The sequence below is a fragment of the Cydia amplana genome, chromosome 2 (genome assembly GCF_948474715.1).
Source record: "Cydia amplana chromosome 2, ilCydAmpl1.1, whole genome shotgun sequence".
In the NCBI taxonomy this organism is placed as follows: Eukaryota; Metazoa; Arthropoda; class Insecta; order Lepidoptera; family Tortricidae; genus Cydia; species Cydia amplana.
Window position 1 is genome coordinate 2677469 of NC_086070.1, and position 20200 is coordinate 2697668.

The window sequence follows — 20200 nt, forward strand, 5'->3', positions numbered from 1 at the left end:
ACACACGCAGCAGGTGTATGCTCCCCCAGGTGGGCGGGGGTTGGAGGCCTGCTCGTGGCGCCTCATGCGTTTTTCTTTTAATGAGGAAAACCAGGCATCGTCGTGCTTGGATTGACCATCATGAATAGCACGACGCCACATGGGTCGGTCTTCGGCCAGTTTCTGCCATTGGTTGCATGAGATGTTATATGCCTAGTAGTGAAGATATTACTGAAAGAAATACACGAAATCGAGCGGTCGAATTTCAAAAATCGGCCCCCTGGGGTGGTATGCCCAGCTTTTATAATTATTATGGTAAGAATGGTCTTTCATGATCTTTTTGTGTTTTCTTGTTCAAACCAAACGGTTGGCTTTTTGCTAATTATTTTAGATTAGAAATTAGAATTTACGCGTTATTTTTACACGTTAGTACATCCAGCTACCTTGAAATATCTGTTAATTAATAGGTACCTATATAGCTATGTATTTAAAACCTAGTCCGTGATAGCTGATTTCAATCGATTTAAGTACATTTAAAGCAAACAATATAAATAAATAAATATTCAAAACACGCTACCGAATCACATAGGTAAGTCTTTTGAAATGTTAACTTTATGATTATGACAATAAGATGGAAATTCAAATGTACAAAACTATTTGTCAACCATAAACTAAAGGTACACGCATAGTAACCACAATTTAACAATTAGGCCTAGCTTTCAAGCGCTTATTTTGATAAGCGTTTCAGCTTCAGTCTTCAGTCGGCATTGGGTGGCGGTGGTCGCTACCACCACATCATGGAGTTCCCTGTAAGACTCGACGACAAAAACTATGACATAAAAAAGTTCTTACGCGACCATCCTGGCGGTACGAACACACTAAAAAATTACAAAGGGAAAAATATCTTACAGGCTATGGAAAAATTTGGACATAGTGTAAATGCTTACCATATGTTGAATGATTTTAAAGTGGAGAGTGAGAAAGATAGTAACTTGAGTGGTGTTAGTGAGAATGGTAGGATTATCACTAAAGAAGAGGATAGCAGGGATAAAGAGGAGATCGCGTATTTAGAGGAACTGGAGGTCAGTTGGACATAAACATGTTTTTTTTTTCACGTCGGTGGCAAACAAGCGTACCTGTACCTGATTGTATACGGATGGTAGCTTAGAAATCAAATATTACATGGATGATTTCCTTATCTATATATTTTACTTAGATGGGTCGATTTTTGTTTCGTTGTAGATTTCTTTTTTCTTCAGTATTTGATAAAATTTGGTAGGTAAGTTTGAAGATCTCCAAATTCTGACCGGAGTAACCCGAAATCCCAATTTAGGACAAAAATAAATTTTATGTAGGTATATTATTTTCCAAACGTTTTCGTAACTAAGATTTTTTTTAAGACAGGTACGGTGAAAATCCGCTTATTTTATACATAATAAGAAACTCTACCTATTCACAAAATTTTATAGAATTCTAACAAAAAAAACTGGAAACAAAATAAAAATAGTAAGTCTAAGTAATCTAAGTAAATAAAGTTTTTAAATAATTAACAACCGACTGATGTGATGATTGAAAATGTCGATAAGGGCAAATTTTACTAGGAAAAGACATGACAGGTGTCCTGAATCAACATAATATATCGACTATCAAACTATCAAATAATCTTTAATAGAAAAAAACCGACTTCTCTAACTACTAGCCTGGACCCACTTAGGTACCTACAGTTATTAATGAAATACATCGCGCTCTCGGAAGTCGTTAATTATAAAATAAAACTTTGACATATAGGTATACACAAAATATATAGGTACGAACTAAACAAATATTTTAAAATTTTGAACGCTAAAACACTTAAGTGAAGTGAGGAACAAATATCTTTGCTCATCACATCACACAGCCCCAATGCCCTTACCGGGATTCGAACCCATGACCATCGGTTTCATATGCAGAGTCACTACCAGACCTAGGCCAGACCGGTCGTCAAATACAACTCAACTTAATATTAGCAAATATTTGTAGTGTAATTTAATGAATACTTAATAACTTGCTTGTCGGTCGTAAGGATACCTTAATACATCCACGAAAAAAGTCAAAGACGTATGTGAAGTCGCCAAAGAACGTGCATTGGGATTCGGAGGCCTGCCCTTAGCAGTAGGACATATTTATATAGGCTGAGATTCTTATTCATAGTTAATAATTTAAAATTACGAGTTTGTAGCTTTTGGTGTCGAGTTGAGACACTAGGCCCGTGGGGTAGGGGGCAAGGCGGCTCCACAAGGCGCTCAGAAAACGCCTAAGGGAGGCTACAGGTGACCCTCGCTCAGGCAGCTTTCTCGCTCAAATCCAGCGCGGGAACGCTGCCTGCGTGATGGGCACCCTATCAAAGGCTCAAAATTTTGATAGGCATTTTAAATTTTTAGTTTTAGTTATTTTAATTGTAGTTAGTTTTAGTCTTATACCACTTATTATATAATAAATGAGTTATTTAAAATGAGCATTTGAATTTAAAATAATAATTGTCATCTACGAACGAAATAGCAATTTAAAATACTACGACGGCAACGTAGCACTTCGTAGCGAAATGTCTAAACCACTGCCCGATTCAGATTTAACAGTTTTGATTTTATTTTGACACGACCTTGAAGATCGCTGACGCTGATTGGTGCATGCGAAATGAATATATCAGTATCTGGTATGTCAGAGTGACCTCAGGTTCAAGACAACAGATTCATTAATAACTGAACAAGCGGCCAAGGGAGGTCGCTATTGTCACTAATAATAAAAACATTTAAATCAAGACTCGTAAATTAGTGCGGACCATAACGCGCCTATCAGGGTGGTGGTGGTACACATTTCATTGTCCTGGTTAATTGCTTGCGTGTTTCCTGTAGACATCGCAAAGTTAAGAGAATCGATTGTTGTTTTACGCTGGCCGCGTAGCCAACATGCCAATCGCTTACGCTCCGTAGCGATCGAAACGCAGCTGTCACTGTCACACTAATATGGAAGAGTGATAGAGAGACAGCAAACGTTTCGTTGTCGAAGCGATAGCGATTGTCAACTTCGCTAGGCCGGCAGGTGGGATACATTTTTTCGTAAGTACTTGAGACTCAAATAAGAAAAGCGTGATATAAATGTGCCCAGCTCTAGTAGCACGGTCGCATTTTTATCGTTTATCACCATGCCTGTCACGTTCTAACAAGTATGTAAGTGCGAAAGTGACGGGCATAGTGATAGTCGATAAAAATGGAACCGTGCTAAGCCCGCTGGACGTTAAATTTCATTGATTTGTCCACAGAAGAGACTTTTTTCTGAAGTGTGTTTGACCCACCAGCTTATTCACTACATTTTGTACTAATAATTTTGTATTTTGTTGGTTTTGTGTGTGACTATGACTAATAGATATTATAATATCATATATGTATTAAAAAATAATACTCAAGGGCACTTACGTTTTTAAGGCGATATTTCTTTTATTGTAGTTTTTTCCTCTCGCATTTTTTTAAAGTTTAGGTTATTTTAATTGTCTATAAGTACCCTAAATATTACCTGTATAACATGTAGCAACATATTCCCCTTCAATGGTAGTGATAGCTATTACTGATCATATGTCGTAATTTATTTAGGGTGGGGCTTGCATAAATTAAATCTATGTTAAGTTATAAGCGGTTGTTCTGTAGTCGATGTTGTAGGTAATTAATATAGGATTGGTAAGGTAGGGCTGTTCAAGCATCGAGGGCGGTACAGGTAAAAAAACTTAATGCTCCATCTCTATGCAAGAAGTTTTGTACATAAGTAATTTTTAAAATACATCAAAAGTTAAAGATCAATCAATCAATATTTTATTTGTCATAATACGGTTAACATGGGGTTTTAATCTAATTAACGTCACTCCTTTGAAAAAATCTCATATCTCTCACACTCAAAGCAGAAATTAAGTAACTTTGTATTCATCCCATACATAATTACCATATTTTGTTTAATTGATTGGAAGAATGGAGGTCGATTCAAATTTACTAATTTACTATGGTTTTCATACGACCTTGATGATCATTTTGGTGATAGGCGCGCATCTCACGCACGACTCATTTCGCAATGCGCGTCGCATAATCAGCGTGTGAAGATACGAGTATACATACTTATAAATATAAATATAATATATATTATGATACATCACTCAGGAATATTCGTGATGAACACACGAATGAGTCGAATGACTGCCCTTACCAGGATTTGAACCCAGGATGTCTTGCTTCGTAGGCATAGTCACTACCACTAGGCTTCCTAACCTCCTAAGCCGTTGTTATAGTCGAATTTAAACTGTTGTGAGACATACTAACATTGAATTATTTTCGCAAAATTTCCAGTGTGGCTTCCCCAGCCTTTTTGGCGTCCAGTCATAGCACGTCTGATCTCACAGGAAATATCTTAAGGGCTTTGCCCACAAACTGTGAGATTGCGGGCTTTGAGGACGCCAAAAATGCTTTTAAAATTGCTTGCCCAGGCAAACAATTTCCAGACAACCCAAATTTTTAGCTTACAATACTCTGCTAAACAACTGTACAGGTCCAGATCGCGCGAGGCTTTTGGCGGTCGGGACCCGGGAAGCCGGTTACTGGCTACATGCCCATCCTTCGCCCAATACTGGTACTTTCTTGGATCCGGCCTCCCTTAGACTGGCGACTGGTTTGCGACTCAGGGTTTCGGTGTGTACGCCACACATATGCTCTTGTGGCACGGACGTGGACCGACTGGGACACCATGGATTATCTTGTCAAAAAAGTGCAGGCCGTTTTTCGAGACATGCGTCGCTTAATGACATAATCCGTCGGTCTCTTGCCACCATCAATGTGCCTGCTCTTCTTGAACCGACTGGCATTTTCAGAGACGATGGCAAGAGGCCCGATGGGATATCCTTAGTTCCTTGGAGCTTGGGACGGATGTTAGTGTGGGATGCTACCTGCGTAGACACACTGGCACCGTCCCACCTCCAACGGACTAATGTAAAAGCGGGCGGGGCGGCGGAAAGCGCCGAAATTTTAAAACGTAACAAATATAAGAGCCTCGGTAGAGAGTACCATTTTGTACCATTTGGAGTTGAAACTCTAGGTCCATGGGGTCCCAGCGCGCATAAGTTGTTCGCAGAAATCGTGAAGCGTCTGGTTGACGTAACTGGTGACCGAAGAGCTGGCGGCTACCTCGCACAACGTATCAGCATTGCGATACAGCGAGGAAATGTCGCCAGCATCCTTGGTACAATGCCTCAAGGGCCTATTTTAGATTTTAGCTAGTTTTTAATTTCTTTTAGTAATACACTGTATATATCTTGTTTATAAATTGAATTGAATTGAATTGAAATCATTTATTTCGAACAAAAGTCCATAATGTGTTAGTAACATAAATACTAATTCTTAAAACTAGGGTTAGTACAAACATAATCTTAAAACAAATTCTGACACACTGGGGCATGTAGCTGCACCCAGTGCTTCAGCCACGGTGAGTCCCACCGGTCGGCCAACGTGCACAGGATGGTATTGGAGCTGGCGCGCCACCGCCTCAACAGCGAGCTACACCGCTTCCTGATGATCGCGTGGAAGCCATCGATCCGTCCCTCCGTGAACATACCCGAGGCGCTACAGTGTCGCGGCAGCCCGAATACCACCCTGTACGCATTGTTGTACTGGACCCGCAGAGCGCTGTATGCTCGCTGCGTATAGCTGATCCATAGGCTGCACGTGTAGAAGGACTGGCAATATGCTTTAAAAAGCGTAGCCTTCACCTTCTCTGTACATCGTGCAAACCTACGGGCAAGCATATTGCAGCGCACAGCCAGCGCTCTGCGTTCCCTCTCAATGTCCATATTGTCGCACATGTCATCAGTGACCCAGTGGCCCAAATACTTAAAATGCTTCACTTGTGCTAAAGGAGTGCCACAAAGACTCACAGGGGGCACATTATAGGTCTTATTACCCGCTTTAAATAGCATGATCTCACTTTTGCTAGCATTGTATTTGAGCCCATGGGCCTCCGCGTACGACTCACATTTGCGCAACAAACTAATTAAACCACCCACTGAGGGGCTCAGCAGCACCATGTCATCCGCGTAGCTGATGTTATTAACGCGCACTCCGTCTATGGAACATCCCACACTGGCACCGCTGAGCTCCTCGAGCAGTTGATTCATATATAGGTTGAAGAGGCGGGGCGAACTTAACCCCCCTTGCCTCACCCCGCACTCCAACCTATACGACTCCGAATACGCTCCAGCCCACTTCACACTATTTTCTTGGTTACCATACCAATATTTAAGCAACGAGGTAACTTCATACGGCAAATCAGTCTCAGTTTGTAACTTATGCCACAGCATGTCATAAGATACGAGGTCGAATGCTTTTGACAGGTCCAAGTAACAGGCATATACAGGCGTTTTTCTTGCCGTGTAGTACTGGACAGTCTGCTTCAGACATAGGATGGCAGATTCGGTGGATAGGCCAGGTCTGAAGCCGAACTGAGCGTCGTGGAGGTGGATATGCTTAGCCAGCTGTTTGTCGAGCAGACTGTCCAGAACCTTCGCAATTACATTGGCCAACGAGATGGGCCTGTAGTTGGACATGTCAGAAACATCGCCCGTTTTGTTCTTAACAATCGGGACAATTACTGTATGCATAAGTTCATCCGGCAGGTAACTATGACTTAAACAAAGGTTAAAAAACAATGCAAGAGTTCTTGGTAGGTGTACACCCGCGTACTTCAAATGCTCTATGCTTAAGCTATCCTTGCCAGGAGACTTCCCTAGCACCATCTTATTAATAACTGAAGCTACCTGTTTAGCAGAGAATCTCACAATATTAACTTCGGGATGTTTCTCAGCACCGCACATATGAGACGGGGGCGACAGCGGTGATTCTACCTTAAAGTGGCACTGAAACGCATTGGCTATATCACTCGGCTCATGCAGCCCAGCTATGCTCACAGGCAAGGCGGCCTTCGGGTTTAATTTATTAGTTGATTTCCAAAATTTGCCAAATTTTTTACTAGAATGTAGCTGCGCAATAATATCCATTCGGATCTGATCTTGATTGGCTTGACAATATTTTAATTTAGATTTGAAGATTCTTTTAGATTCGTACATTTTAGCGTAAACAACTCCCGAAACCGGTTTACCGCACGATAACCACATTAGATAACATCACCGCGCCTCCCTGTGAGCACAGCTGACGTGCTTGTTCCATCCGGGTATGTACTTATGTTTCCTACTTTTAGGCGCATTATGGCAAAGTCGCGCGCCCTCCGTAAGTATACATGTTATATTTGAGTACATGGTATCCAAAAGTGATCTATGCTGTTGATCAATACATAATTTATCTGCGCAACCCGTAAACACGGAAGGAAAATTAAAGTCTCTAAATTTTGAATTGCAATATTCATGAAACTGTTCTATTTGTTTACTATCCCTTTCACCCCAGACTACTTTGTTACAGGCTACAGGAGAAGTTATAATTTTAGGGACAATGTTTGTAATATTACATTCAACTAACAATGGCAAGTGATCAGACCAATAAACATTCTTATCTAAAACATAGGTATTCACAACTGCTTGCCGCGCGGCACTAGTCACTATGCAGTGATCCAGCCATCGTCGGCAGCCGTGCGCCTCACTTACAAAAGTGTAGGTACTTGCCGGTAACAAATCTATATCTACGCACGACCAATTCTGTTCATAGCTGAAATTCATTAGTTCAGTGTAAAACTGCTCACCTGGATGTGAATTAAAATCCCCGAGTATAAAAACGGTTTCCACATCACTACTCTCGATTATCGCACTAATTTCACTGAGACAATCAATAAACTCCGTAAAGTTGTCGGCCGAGGCAGTAGGCATGTAGGCTGATATTATTAGCAACGCACGTACACACATAAATAAATGATAAAAAAAAATACGGTTTAGACTCACTTGTTTTAAGTCAGTCCGTTGTTATAGATCTGAAATTTATACAATTTCAGGATCACAGACATTCAGGCTTTGAATTCAGAGGCGTTTGTGTCGGACCTAAGTCTACGATTAAAAATGAAACACACGATATGGCAGTCGCATCCCTAGAGCAGGCGATACAGACGGTCGCGTGACCTTTTATGATGATATTACCTTAATTGAAGTGGCGATGAGGGTGTATCCGGGGATGGTGCTCTGAAATATATGAAGCGCAGTCAGAGTTCCAAGAGATTTTCTAATGTTTTATTCGGTTTTGTCAATGATTTATCTACTCAATGGCCACTGATGATTTTTACCATTCTTACTTATTTATATGACCGGCAATTACTACGTAGTCATAGTATCCATGTGCGACAAGGTATCATGATCTATCTATAAACTATCTTATATAGTTTGATTCATGGTGGCCTTTTGGTGATCCAATCTTGGATGTAAGCCTCTTCCTTCATCTTCCTGTCGAGAATAAATTATTTAAATGGTACGTACCTACTTAGGTAGCTATTGGAATTTAACCTTAAGGGGCCGCTAAAGTACACGTACCTATATTTCATCGATATGGTGTGGCTCCCATGATAACCTTATCGCCCAAAACTGTAAGTGTGCCAAGCCATACACATATTTTGACAACGGAACCTTTATCTAGAGATAGTAAAGATAGACATATGACTGTGACAGATAGGTATATACGGCGTATAAACAGCAACAAATTACTGATTATCTATGGACTTTATCCGGTTGTAATAGGGTCTAAAATGGGCAGTAGATAGTGTCTAATTGATAAAACTATCCCATACAACAGCTAGGTATCCGGGTATCGTTAAAAGTCTAGTTACGAATCAATTTTGCCTGGCATTTGAAATAAGTATGTAACTAAGTGCCTCTGTGAGCTCTAGACCTCACGAGCACAATTTAAAACTGAAAAATGTAGGTATGGCTCCGCCATTTTAAATAATCTCGAAAAACTGTATCGAGAAAAAAAAATGTAATCATCGAACCAGCCCACAAAATTTCACGAGAATCGGTTAAGAACCTGTAGAGGAGAACAACCGGACATACGAAAGTATTTTTGCCCAAGTGCCCAAGCTCAAACAGAGACCTTCGCTAACGCTCGGTCAATAAGTTGGTGTTGGCAGTGAAACATGTCACAGATAGCCGAGTAAAATGAGGTGAAAAGATTAATACAGTATTTCTTATTGTTGTCCATTATTGGAAATAACTTTTGTTTGAAAACTTATTTTTTATCTTTTGTGTTAATTAAAAAAAGATTTACGTTAGAGCATTCCTGAGAAGTAATCCTATGTGGGATTTCAGGGTTTGTCCAATGGCTAAGGTCACCCAGTATATGAAAAGTGTATAATTTGAGAATGACCTAGCAGTCATATAATTTGAGAATGACGCAGGCGTGGTTCTGGTTGTTCGTCAGGGATTCCCTTGGCTATCATATGACTACAACTAAGTACATCATCAGAGCTTAATTCTGCATTGCATTGGCATCTAAAACACAGAAGTTTGGCAAATTTTCCGGCTTCGTTCGATGTAGGTACACTGATTGTTATCTTGGCTGTCTTGGCGATCAAAGGGTCAAAACGACATGAAAGTGATAGGTACCTACTATGTATTTATAGGTATGTAAATACCTGTGTCATCATCTTCCTCGCGTTGTCCCGGCATTTTGCCACGGCTCATGGGAGCCTGGGGTCCGCTTGGCAACTAATCCCAGTAATTGGCGTGGGCACTAGTTTTTACGAAAGCGACTGCCATCTGACCTTCCAACCCAGAGTTACAGGTTAAATACCTGTGTATCTGTATATAAATGTATGCACGTAGTTTCTTCAGGCAATATGGCACCATCGATTGCGCATTGTTAATTATTTACCGCGGAAACGGCAGCTGCGCCTGACCTTGCGCATCGATAATTGCGAGATGATTACCTACGGGAACTTTAGCGGCCCGCGCACCACCGGAGTCACAGACGCCCTCAGATATATCGGCGGCCAAGCTACTCAAAAATACCTGAACACGCAATCTAACGCCTTGACATTAGAGGCGAGTTCAGATAGATGTGAGCACCTTGGCCGCTCCGATATATCTAATGGCGACTGTACCACTATTTGCCGAAAACTTATCGATAATTATCTAATCACGTTCGCTGCGGCATTGGGTCGATTTATGATTTTTTTGGAAGATGTCAATCGATTCTACTTCCTGTGAAATTCAAATGTTTCTAATAAACCAATTGTTTATATTTTGAAACCAAAAACTGTGTACGTCTCGTCATCTCGTCTAATATTTAACCACCGTGGTTTCGCCTAGTTTCCAACAAAGTCTGTAATGATGTCCCAAATATTAATTTGTTTAACCCGTCCTCTATCCAAAGTTTGATTGCAATTAAACGTGGTAACACGGCGAGAATGGCGAAGTGAGCTTTTAGGATAAGAATTTGTATTTGCTATTGGACACCTATACTGATTGGAGTATTTTTATGTGCTCTTGGAAACCTTAAAAATGAAACTGCTAACCAAAATTGTTTTTAAATCGTTCTTCCTAGAACAGTCCGGGTCCGGCCTGAGGCTTCTGACACTTTGTTTTCTATGACGGTTGACCGGTGATAACGTGATGTTTTAACTTAAATAGTGGCCTGAGTAAAACCAGTTAGTCTATTTTTTTATTCGGTAGACTAAACTGACATTTCATAATATGAAAATAAAATAACATTTCATAATATGAAATGTTATTTTAGTCTACCGAATAAAAAAAACCGGCCAAGTGCGAGTCGGACTCGCGTTCCAAGGGTTCCGTACATTAAGTCCGACTCACGCTTGACTGCACATTTCTAATAGGTTTTCCTGTCATCTATAGGTAAAGAACTATTTTGTGTATTTTTTTCAAAAAATTTGACCCAGTAGTTTCGGAGAATAGGGGGGGGGGGGGGATGGTCATTTTTTGCCTATTTTCTTGAATAACTAAACTATTTATCCTAAAATTATAATAAATATATATTTGAGATTCTTACAATGAGCTCTTTCATTTGACGACCGGTCTGGCCTAGTGGGTAGTGACCCTGCCTGTGAAGCCGCGGTCCTGGGTTCGAATCCCAGTAAGGGCATTTATTTGTGTGATGAGCACAGATATTTGTTCCTGAGTCATGGTTGTTTTCTATGTATTTAAGTATTTGTATATTATATCTATCATTGTCTGAGTACCCACAAGACAAGCCTTCTTGAGCTTACCGTGGGGCTTAGTCAATTTGTGTAAAAATGTCTAAAATGTAAAATGTCTAAAATGTATATATAACATGTAACACGATTACACGATGTAGTTTAGAAAAACTTTATTTTTTAATTTTTTTCATTTACCCCCCATAAATGGCCTCCGTATTTAAAATTCATTTATTTGCGTTATACGTACGTCCATCTTTGGGGCACAAACTTACATATGTGTGCCAAATTTCAACTTAATTGGTCTAGTAGTTTCGGAGAAAATAGGCTGTGACAGACGGACGGACAGACACACGAGTGATCCTATTAATTAGGGTTCCGTTTTTTCCTTTTGAGGTACGGAACCCTAAAAATAGACTTTAGTCACATAATGATTCTGGAAAGCACTTTAATTTTCAAGGTTTCCATAGAACAAATAAAAAACTCCTAATTTAAAAACTCGCCTCATGACTCCGGTCTGTTATTTTCTTCCTTTAATTTTTCCCCAGGGTCGACTCGACTGGTCAAAGCCCCTCCTATCCCAGTTGGACGCCATCGCCCCAGACTACGAGAAATGGGTGAACAGTGCCGTATACAGGCATTGCCGGCTTTTCAGCAGCCCGCTGCTGGAGGCGCTGACCTTCACGCCCTGGTACCTGGTGCCGGCGTGCTGGCTGCCCGCCATACTGTGGCTGGCCACACACCAGTACAGGGAGCACGTGGCTCATGGTGAGTGACCATCCACCAGAAATAGGGAATCCATTCCTGAAGGGATAAGTTCGCCTTTGTACAAATGATGTGTTCTTTTTCATGTTTTATGTTTCTTTTTGTACAATAAAGTGTTTTACTACTACTAATGGGATAGCATGGGAAAAACGAGTGACCGAAGGACCGACAGGACGTGTTACCGCGTGAGTGACCAGACAACTATCTCAATGAGTGACCAAATTGATGACTGAGTGACTTCGGTTACACATACAAAAACAAATGTCTTTTTACCAGCTTTTATTTCGTTTCTTCTGTTGTCAAATCTTGCAAGTTATGTACTCGTACATTTGACCCACTTCCCGGTTTCCGATTGAGTTGAAATTTTGCATACATATGTCAGTCGGGTGACAATTCGGTGACAAATATTACGGTAAAATCGAGCTGATCTGATGATGGAGACCGGAGGTGGGAACTTTCCAGAATTGTCTCGATTAGTGGAGCCTGTGGAAAGAAAAGTACAGTCAGCGATAAAACTTACTATCATTTTTTTTTGCCAAAAACTGATTTCGTTCCAGATAACAGCGAAGTGTTGTCAATTCTTCAGTTCTTCTGGCACCTGGCGCTGGGCCTATTCCTGTGGTCCATCATAGAGTACTCGCTACACAGATGGGTGTTCCACTTAGACCCAGGGAAGAACCTTACCATGATCAAGATACATTTCCTGATACATGGGCTACATCATAAGGTAAGAAGTATTTATGTTTGAAATCTCATAGGTTTTAGGCATGATTATATCCAGTGAAGATAATTTTTTGATATAGGTAATCGTAGCTATATGTCATCCCGATACGTTTTTTCGTTTCGTTTAACGATTGTCGATTTAACTATTGCCATGTTGCCTAGGCCCCCAGAAGTTTTATTCTGATAAATGATTTAATTTCTCTTAGGCAAAGCCTTAATTATATACGATTGTTGAGGTCACATTCGGTGATGGTTACCTTGCTGGTTTCCAAACCTGTAAATGGTAATTTGCTCGACCAAAGGTAGTAAGTATGAATTTTCGACCGTCGTGGCGCTTGTCGAAAGCTAGAAAGCGTCCTGTATGAAATGTTTCGACATTTACTCAAAAATTAGATTTTTTTAACCTATATATATAATATAATATATTATGTAGTACAACCATATTCAAACCAACCAATACCAATACCTAGTAATCCTAGTAACTATATTAAGAGCAATAATTTAAGATATACTTAAATATCTGGATAAACTCAAGAGTTCTATTCATAGACTGATTAAAATTAGAGCCGCCAAAGCGCTTGGACTTCGCATAGATTTTGATTTAGGTCTTAAACGAATTTAGGTACATACTACCTACGTTTTAAACGAATTTAGGTAGAAAATCATTATGTTGGACAATGATGAAAAACGTGAACTATAACGGTAAATGTCTGTATCTCTATTTGTAAAACTACGACTAATTACTATACGAGTATTACTGGATAGCATATACTTACTTTTGGCGCCTTGTTATATCCGCTACCTACTTTTAATGCTGCCTATACCTTTATACTCGAATAAGACTGAGACTCATGAGAGGTCGTATGTTACATTTCAATAATTTCTTTCATTGTTTAGTCACGTAACCGTAATAAAATAAGTACCTACTAAGTACAATAGTATTAAGTCTAGCGCTGACGGTTTTCTGTGGTCTCCAAATAACACGTGCTTTGAAAACAATCAGGTAATTGTTAGGTACTAATAAATAGTTCTTTGTGCACTATGGTATTTCACGAATCAAATTATTTAAACATTAGGTCAGGTATTAAATATCGGTCTATTATCAATGATTTATAACTCAAGATACGTTACAGGCGTTCCAAAATTGAAGCGCTTACCTTGTGACAAATTGGACAAGTTGCCTTTAGTCGCGGCTGGACAAGCGAGAAATGTGCACGTGCTAACGAGCTCCCGCACACCGAAAGAGAAAGAGACAACCTTATGTTTAACAACGAGTGTGACAGAGGTGGATGGAATGAGAAAATATATCAAAAATAACAGATTTCTTCGTAGGCACAGAAATAAATATGGAAGTATTTTTTGTGTTCCTCAAGTATGAGTATAACCTATCTATGGTTATACAGTGTGTAAGTCCAATACGGGCAATAAATTAAACCAGATATAGAATTTACACGTCTAATCATTAATTAAGAAGTTTTTTTAAGTTACACTTAATTATGACCCCGTAATTATTTTTTTCCGATGTACCGGGTACTATCAGGTACTTATGGAGGAGAGGGCCTACCGCGAAAAATTAAAATAGAAATATTGTTATCTGCCTTGAGCCTCTTAGCCCCCTCTAAATCCAGTTTTCATGGAAATAAGGATCTAATGAATTTAAAAGTTGAAAAATTACTCTCTTGGGTGAGACTTGAACTCACGGCCTCTGGATCGATCCATAGCCATTGAATTTATTTTTAATTTTATTCTTAGCTTAATAGCATCGTTGCAGACGCGAGACGTTTCTGCTTCCAAAAATTAAACTTCCGTTTGACGTAATTTACTTCGTTAGGTGTTTTAAGTCTAGATAAAAGATCGTATGCTAAGTTAATCAGCTGATGATCATCGTTTGTCCCTATCTGTCGTTATGCCATAGAGAGGGATAAACGATGAACATCAGATGATTAACTTAGCAGACGTTTATGAATAACGCCGTTAGTTTGCAATGCAAGCAAAAAAGTCCTGCCATTAAAGCAAGCGAACTGTGTTAATAAACTGGGTAGCGGTATTCTTACTTTCAAAATATTATTGATTTGATATGGGTATGCTTTTCGTCTCGTTGTATCTCGCTCGCTCTAATATAAATGTGCATAGATACATTCTAAGTAATGTACAATCGAAATCAAAATTTTGCAGTGGGAATGCAATTCTAGGAAGTGAGTCATCAATACCATCGATTTTGTGTCTGGCTATGCATACTTTCATAAAGCACAATTGAATGTCGACGACGTACCTATACCTACTGTGCTAAGTATTAAGCAAAAACACGTATTTACTTATTAGTCTACTAATCAAAATTAGCAATGAAATGAGAAATAATACGCAAAAAATGCAAACAAAACACTGTTCGAATTGAACTAACATTAAAGTAAGTAAATTAGCTTCTACCCGCGCCTTGGTCTGCATGGAATTATGATGATGATGGTTGATAAGAACTACCTGCTGCAACAGGTGCTGCTGCCAATGATGAAGATGTCCTCCCCAGGATTCAAACGATCTCCATACCAAATTTCGTCTAAATCGGTTCAGCGGTTTAAGCGCAAAGAGGTAACAGACAGACTGTACGTCTGATGTCAGCTGCTACCTTATACAGAGACTTTCGCATTTAGGTTTAATATTTGTAGGGATGGAGACCTAGGCTCTCCGAAACATGTCATGCGAGTGACTAAAAGTTTAAAATTATACAGTAAAATTACTGTTTATTCTCTGACATATAACATACCGAAATTGTACCAAATATGTACCTGAAATATTTTAAAAACTTAACCTTGGCAGCACCTCTTCGTTTTTTGAAATCTGTTAAAAATTCAGTCTAATGTCACCCGAGGTCCAGAAAGAAATCTATTGACACCAGGATTCAAAAATCTGCTTACCTAGTAGTTTTGCCGCTACGGACGAAAACCGATCAAATAAGTAGATACCCACTCACACCTACTACATTCAGCATTAAGTACCAGACTACATTAGTATATACCTACAGAGATTGCTAAAACCATAAGATAATCATAACCCTTCTTTTTAATTTTGTCGTACTTAGTCGGTAAAATTGTACTACCACTTTAATAGAAGCCGGCCTTGCCTACTCAATTAGTGTTTTATTTGCAGACTTAAACACTTTTTGAGCGATATCCATTACTGTGGCGTGGTATACTAGCTACCTACTTACTACACGTAGGTAGAGTGAAGTCATAAAGACATTTTATTACCAATATTTAGTGCAGTACAGTTTGTTATGTTGACATTTTGTTTTTATCTATTATTGGTTACGTATTCTATGAATATGTAGGATTATCAACAAAAAAATTCAACATAGGTACTTAACAATTCTGTTTTGACCTAGTAAATTACTGTGTTGATTGGTATTATACGTTTATTATTTTTCCATTTTTTTACTTTACGCTTGTACGATAGGTAACAAAAACTTTGACATTTCGAACTGACCTTATGTTTTAAAAGGTATTTTAAATTCTCATCGAGAGCGATCATCGGTTTTAGTTCTCTTATCACGCAATTCACTCATATTCAATCAACATCTCGTTATTGACTGGCAAAATTGCCTCATCGGAATCATAAATTTGACGGCTCCTGTGCTGCCCCCTATAGTTCATGCACGCTCCCTATAAAAACACAGTGTAGTTCTCACTTTTCACGTCGTCATTTGATCCACAGATGCCGTTTGACGGTCTCCGGCAAGTGTTCCCGCCGGTGCCTGCTCTGATGCTGGCTTGCATCATTTACCAGCCCGTGTCCTGGTTCCTGAGTTACCCACTCATCAAGCTCACTGGTGGACTCATAGGTATGTGATACTGGTATCTATGTATTACAAGCAGAAGCTTGCAGGCAGAAGCCCGCGACTTTTGTTTGCGTGGAATGACGATAAGGATTGATAAAAACTATCCCATATATATCCATTTTCGGGTCTCATTGAACGATCTCCATTGTATACCAAATTTGATCTAAATCAGCTCAGCATGAAGTTTAAAGCGTGCGATTTCCAATTTTTAAATACTTAAATATCGCGCCAAAAGGCAATTCGGTTCAGCGGTTGCGTATTCAGTGTAGCGGGTGTGTAGACTGTGTAGAGGTAACAAGACAAGAGTTAATTTACTTTCGCATTTATAAAATTAGTAGGGATGGATATCGGAAAGGTTTTAAAGTAAAATTTTAGAATTTTGACATAATTATTTTTGTGTGGAGAATAAAAATTTTCATTTTACATGTTCTAAATGGAGACTTTCTTTATTCCTTGTAACATTTCCCCAACTTTTTTCCACGCTGTAACTCCACTTTCATCCTTCTCAGGTTCCATAGAGAGAGCCTATTTTTGGAATCTCTACTTTCAATTTTTCTGTAGAGATAGGTATAAAGACACGAATCAATACATCGTGTAATATATTACGACACTTAATATCCAGACTGGCGTGCAAATGGCCACGTTATTGCCTTTAGCTTCCAATTAACAAAGTGTCCAAATCAGTCTGCATTTTGACCTACAATATATCCTCTAGTTAGGGGATGATTTACGAGTACTACTTATATTCAGTCAGCGGTCAGGGTTGTCTTTACATAGTTATCAGGGCCAATTTTCCCTGTACAATATTAAGCACAATTTCATCGTGTCCTAAAAAATCTTCCTTTGAATTACGAAAAAGTTCGATATTTGCGTTAACCAACCGTATGTTACATTTTTTCGGGATAAGTTGTAATTTTTTGTATATTTCGCTCAAAATGAGGATCTGTTCAAATTACCCAAATTTTCTCCAAATGTGACGAAAAAAAATTGAAAGCAAAATAAAAATCGGCCCACATAGAGGTTTTGTTTAAAATTATGACTTCCGTTTGAGAAATGGCTTCTCTTAATCTGATTAACTAATTAACAATGTTGATAATGGATCTAGGAATCAATTTACCTACATCAGAACTGAATTAGGTAAGTAGTTATCGATTTTATCGATATGGTTTTTTTAAGGTCAGGTCAGGACGAGTCAGTCCGTACATTTGACATGACTAAGAAGTAGGTACCTAACATAAATTTGGTTACTTTGTTTTTTATGTACCACATCGGTGGCAAACAAGCATACAGCCCGTCTAATGGTAAGCGGTTAACAATAGCTTGTAGACTCCAATTGTTGCTTCCGCATTATAAACCTTTAATAATATAGGAAGACAGTAAAAATTTTTTTTGAAAAATTCAATTTACTGTCTTTGGCAAAACCTCGGGAGGGAGAAGGTTCACGACCAGACTCCAGATGGTTATGGATGGTGGTGGTGGTCCAGATTTTCTCGGTTACAGCCCAGGAGACCAGGAAGGATGAGAGAGACAAAGAGAGAGGATGAGGAGCGTCGAGGCTGTGCTGTGCTGTCTATAATTTTGCGTTTGTCGACGTACGATTATCATTTTGGCTAGGCCCCCTGGTCTCCATAAAATTGGCGAATTAAACTTCACCAGACATTTATTGCGATTTCAGGGAGAGCAACAACAAAAGTAGCTCACAGTAATGACTGTAATGAGTAGATAGATAGATAAACACTTTATTCATTTTTAATTCAATGATTTATTAAACATTGGCATGCAGCTTAAGGTGACAGTCCATTTCCAACCGCAGCTGCACTACTGGTACTGAACGCGTCGCTGTTACTGTCAATTTCCATAGTAAAATGAACAGTAGTGCAGCTGCGGTTGGAAATGGACTGTCACCTTTATATTAAAAGAGAGTACAGTCGCGTATGTACATTTTGCATCACCTAAAACATTACACCCGGATCATGGACCTAGAATATTATAGGTTCATGACCCGGATTTAACGTTTAACTAATCCGTTTAGATTGTAACAAATGTTTATTTCTTCTATTCCAGGTTACTTAACGTACGACATGATACATTACTACGTGCACCACGGCTCGCCCGCAGACGGCACTTACCTTTACGCCATGAAGCGCTACCATTCAAATCACCACTTCGTCAACCATGACAGAGGTATATTATACTAGCGACCCGCCCCGGCTTCGCGCGGCTTAACAAATTATACATAAACCATCCTCTTGAATTACTCTATCTATTAAAAAAACCGCATCTAAATCCGTTGCGTAGTTTTAAAGATCTAAGCATAGGTACATAGGGACAGACAGCGGGGAGCGACTTTGTTTTATACTATGTAGTGATTAAATTAGAGAAATGGCAGCCCTAAGAGCCTTTGCCAGAGTCAGTTAGGTAGAAACTAATAACAAAATTAGTTATAAAACATACACAAGAAAAAAAACGACGTACCGTACCTAATAACAAAAAATATATTACTGTACCGTCAACCGGGGTGAATAGGGATGGCTGGGGTGAATAGGGACAAAACTTAAAATGTGATTTACCTGACTATTTCTTAATAACTACCCACACAAATTTTATCATACAAAATATACTGTTATTTTCAATTGAATGATTCAGTTTGTGTGGGTATTTTTTAAAGAAATTACAGAAAAATCGCATTTTAAGGTTTGTCCCTATTCACCCCAGCCATTCCTATTCACCCCGGTTGACGGTACCATTCCTATTCATCCCGATGCCCTGAATCAAAATATTTCGCAAAAACAATTAGGGTCGACCGGGTTAAATGCAACTATGGGGTAATTGTGTCTATTTAACTTATTTTTTATAACAACGTGAATTATAAAAGCTCCCGTCGTCTAGTAATAAAGCCTGAGCTACTTGGAAATGAAACGTTGCATAGTAGAGGGCGTTTCGACCAATCGTGTTCGAGAAAGAACGGAGAGACGCAATAATCCCATAGTTGCATTAACCTCGCTTGACCTTACACGGTTATAATTTTTTTTTATTCCAGCATTCGGCATCAGCAGTGAGATCTGGGACCACGTGTTCAAAACCTTCGTGAAGCTACGGACGCTCGGCTTCAGTTTGCGTTGGGACTGATTTGGAACATCTAAAGTGATATTCAGAATTAGATAGAGTATTTAAATTTAAACTGACGGAAATTTGAATATTTTGCGTTTTAGACTTCTTTTCGGGAATTCGAAAACGAGTAGGTATGTAAAAAAATAGTACATTACGATACAAGTGCGAAAAGTAGGAACGCGCGTGTATTACAGTGGAATCCGTTTATTATGACTCCGCCTATACTGACCATGACCAACCGCTTACTATGACGCAATTACTGTGCGAAGTTTGGTTTTCATATATAATTCTTTGTGACAAAGTCAGATAAGATGACTTCGCTTATAGTGACAAACCGGTTACTATGACCTTATAAATCCTATTTTTATGGAATTATGTCCGGTTATACTGACAAATTCGCTGGCTTTCGTGACCGTCCCCACGTCTTTCTCTGCGAGGACGTATGGTGCGTGCGTGGCGTTTAAGTTGTTTTAGTTTTTATTCTCGGTGCAAGTTGATAATTGGTACAAGATTAATAAAATTCATCTCTCACAAAGAAATTTGAGATTAATTTGGGAAAATCAACAAAAATAAGAAGTTAATCAACTATGCTTTATATGACATCCGCTTAGTATGACGTATTTGTCAATTCCCTTCGAT

The 20200-nt window shown here is 39.1% G+C and overlaps 1 protein-coding gene across 1 annotated transcript; it reads left to right on the forward strand.

Moving 5' to 3' along the window:
• The first annotated feature begins 718 nt into the window (after positions 1-718).
• LOC134662031 (fatty acid 2-hydroxylase) lies at positions 719-19619 on the forward strand. The gene is made up of 6 exons (XM_063518291.1): positions 719-1061; positions 11679-11898; positions 12453-12622; positions 16327-16453; positions 18515-18634; positions 19491-19619. The coding sequence occupies exons 1-6, from the start codon at positions 777-779 to the stop codon at positions 19577-19579; spliced, it is 1011 nt and encodes a 336-aa protein (XP_063374361.1). The 5' UTR covers positions 719-776; the 3' UTR covers positions 19580-19619.
• The last annotated feature ends 581 nt before the right edge of the window (positions 19620-20200 follow it).

What these genes read in the sequence shown, in the direction of transcription:
- LOC134662031 (XM_063518291.1), top strand. Translation starts at nt 777, where the DNA reads ATGGAGTTCCCTGTAAGACTCGACGACAAAAACTATGACATAAAAAAG. An exon ending in CGTATTTAGAGGAACTGGAG is followed by an intron (nt 1,062 to 11,678) that starts GTCAGTTGGACA and finishes ATTTTTCCCCAG; the next exon opens with GGTCGACTCGACTGGTCAAA. An exon ending in GCTCACTGGTGGACTCATAG is followed by an intron (nt 16,454 to 18,514) that starts GTATGTGATACT and finishes CTTCTATTCCAG; the next exon opens with GTTACTTAACGTACGACATG.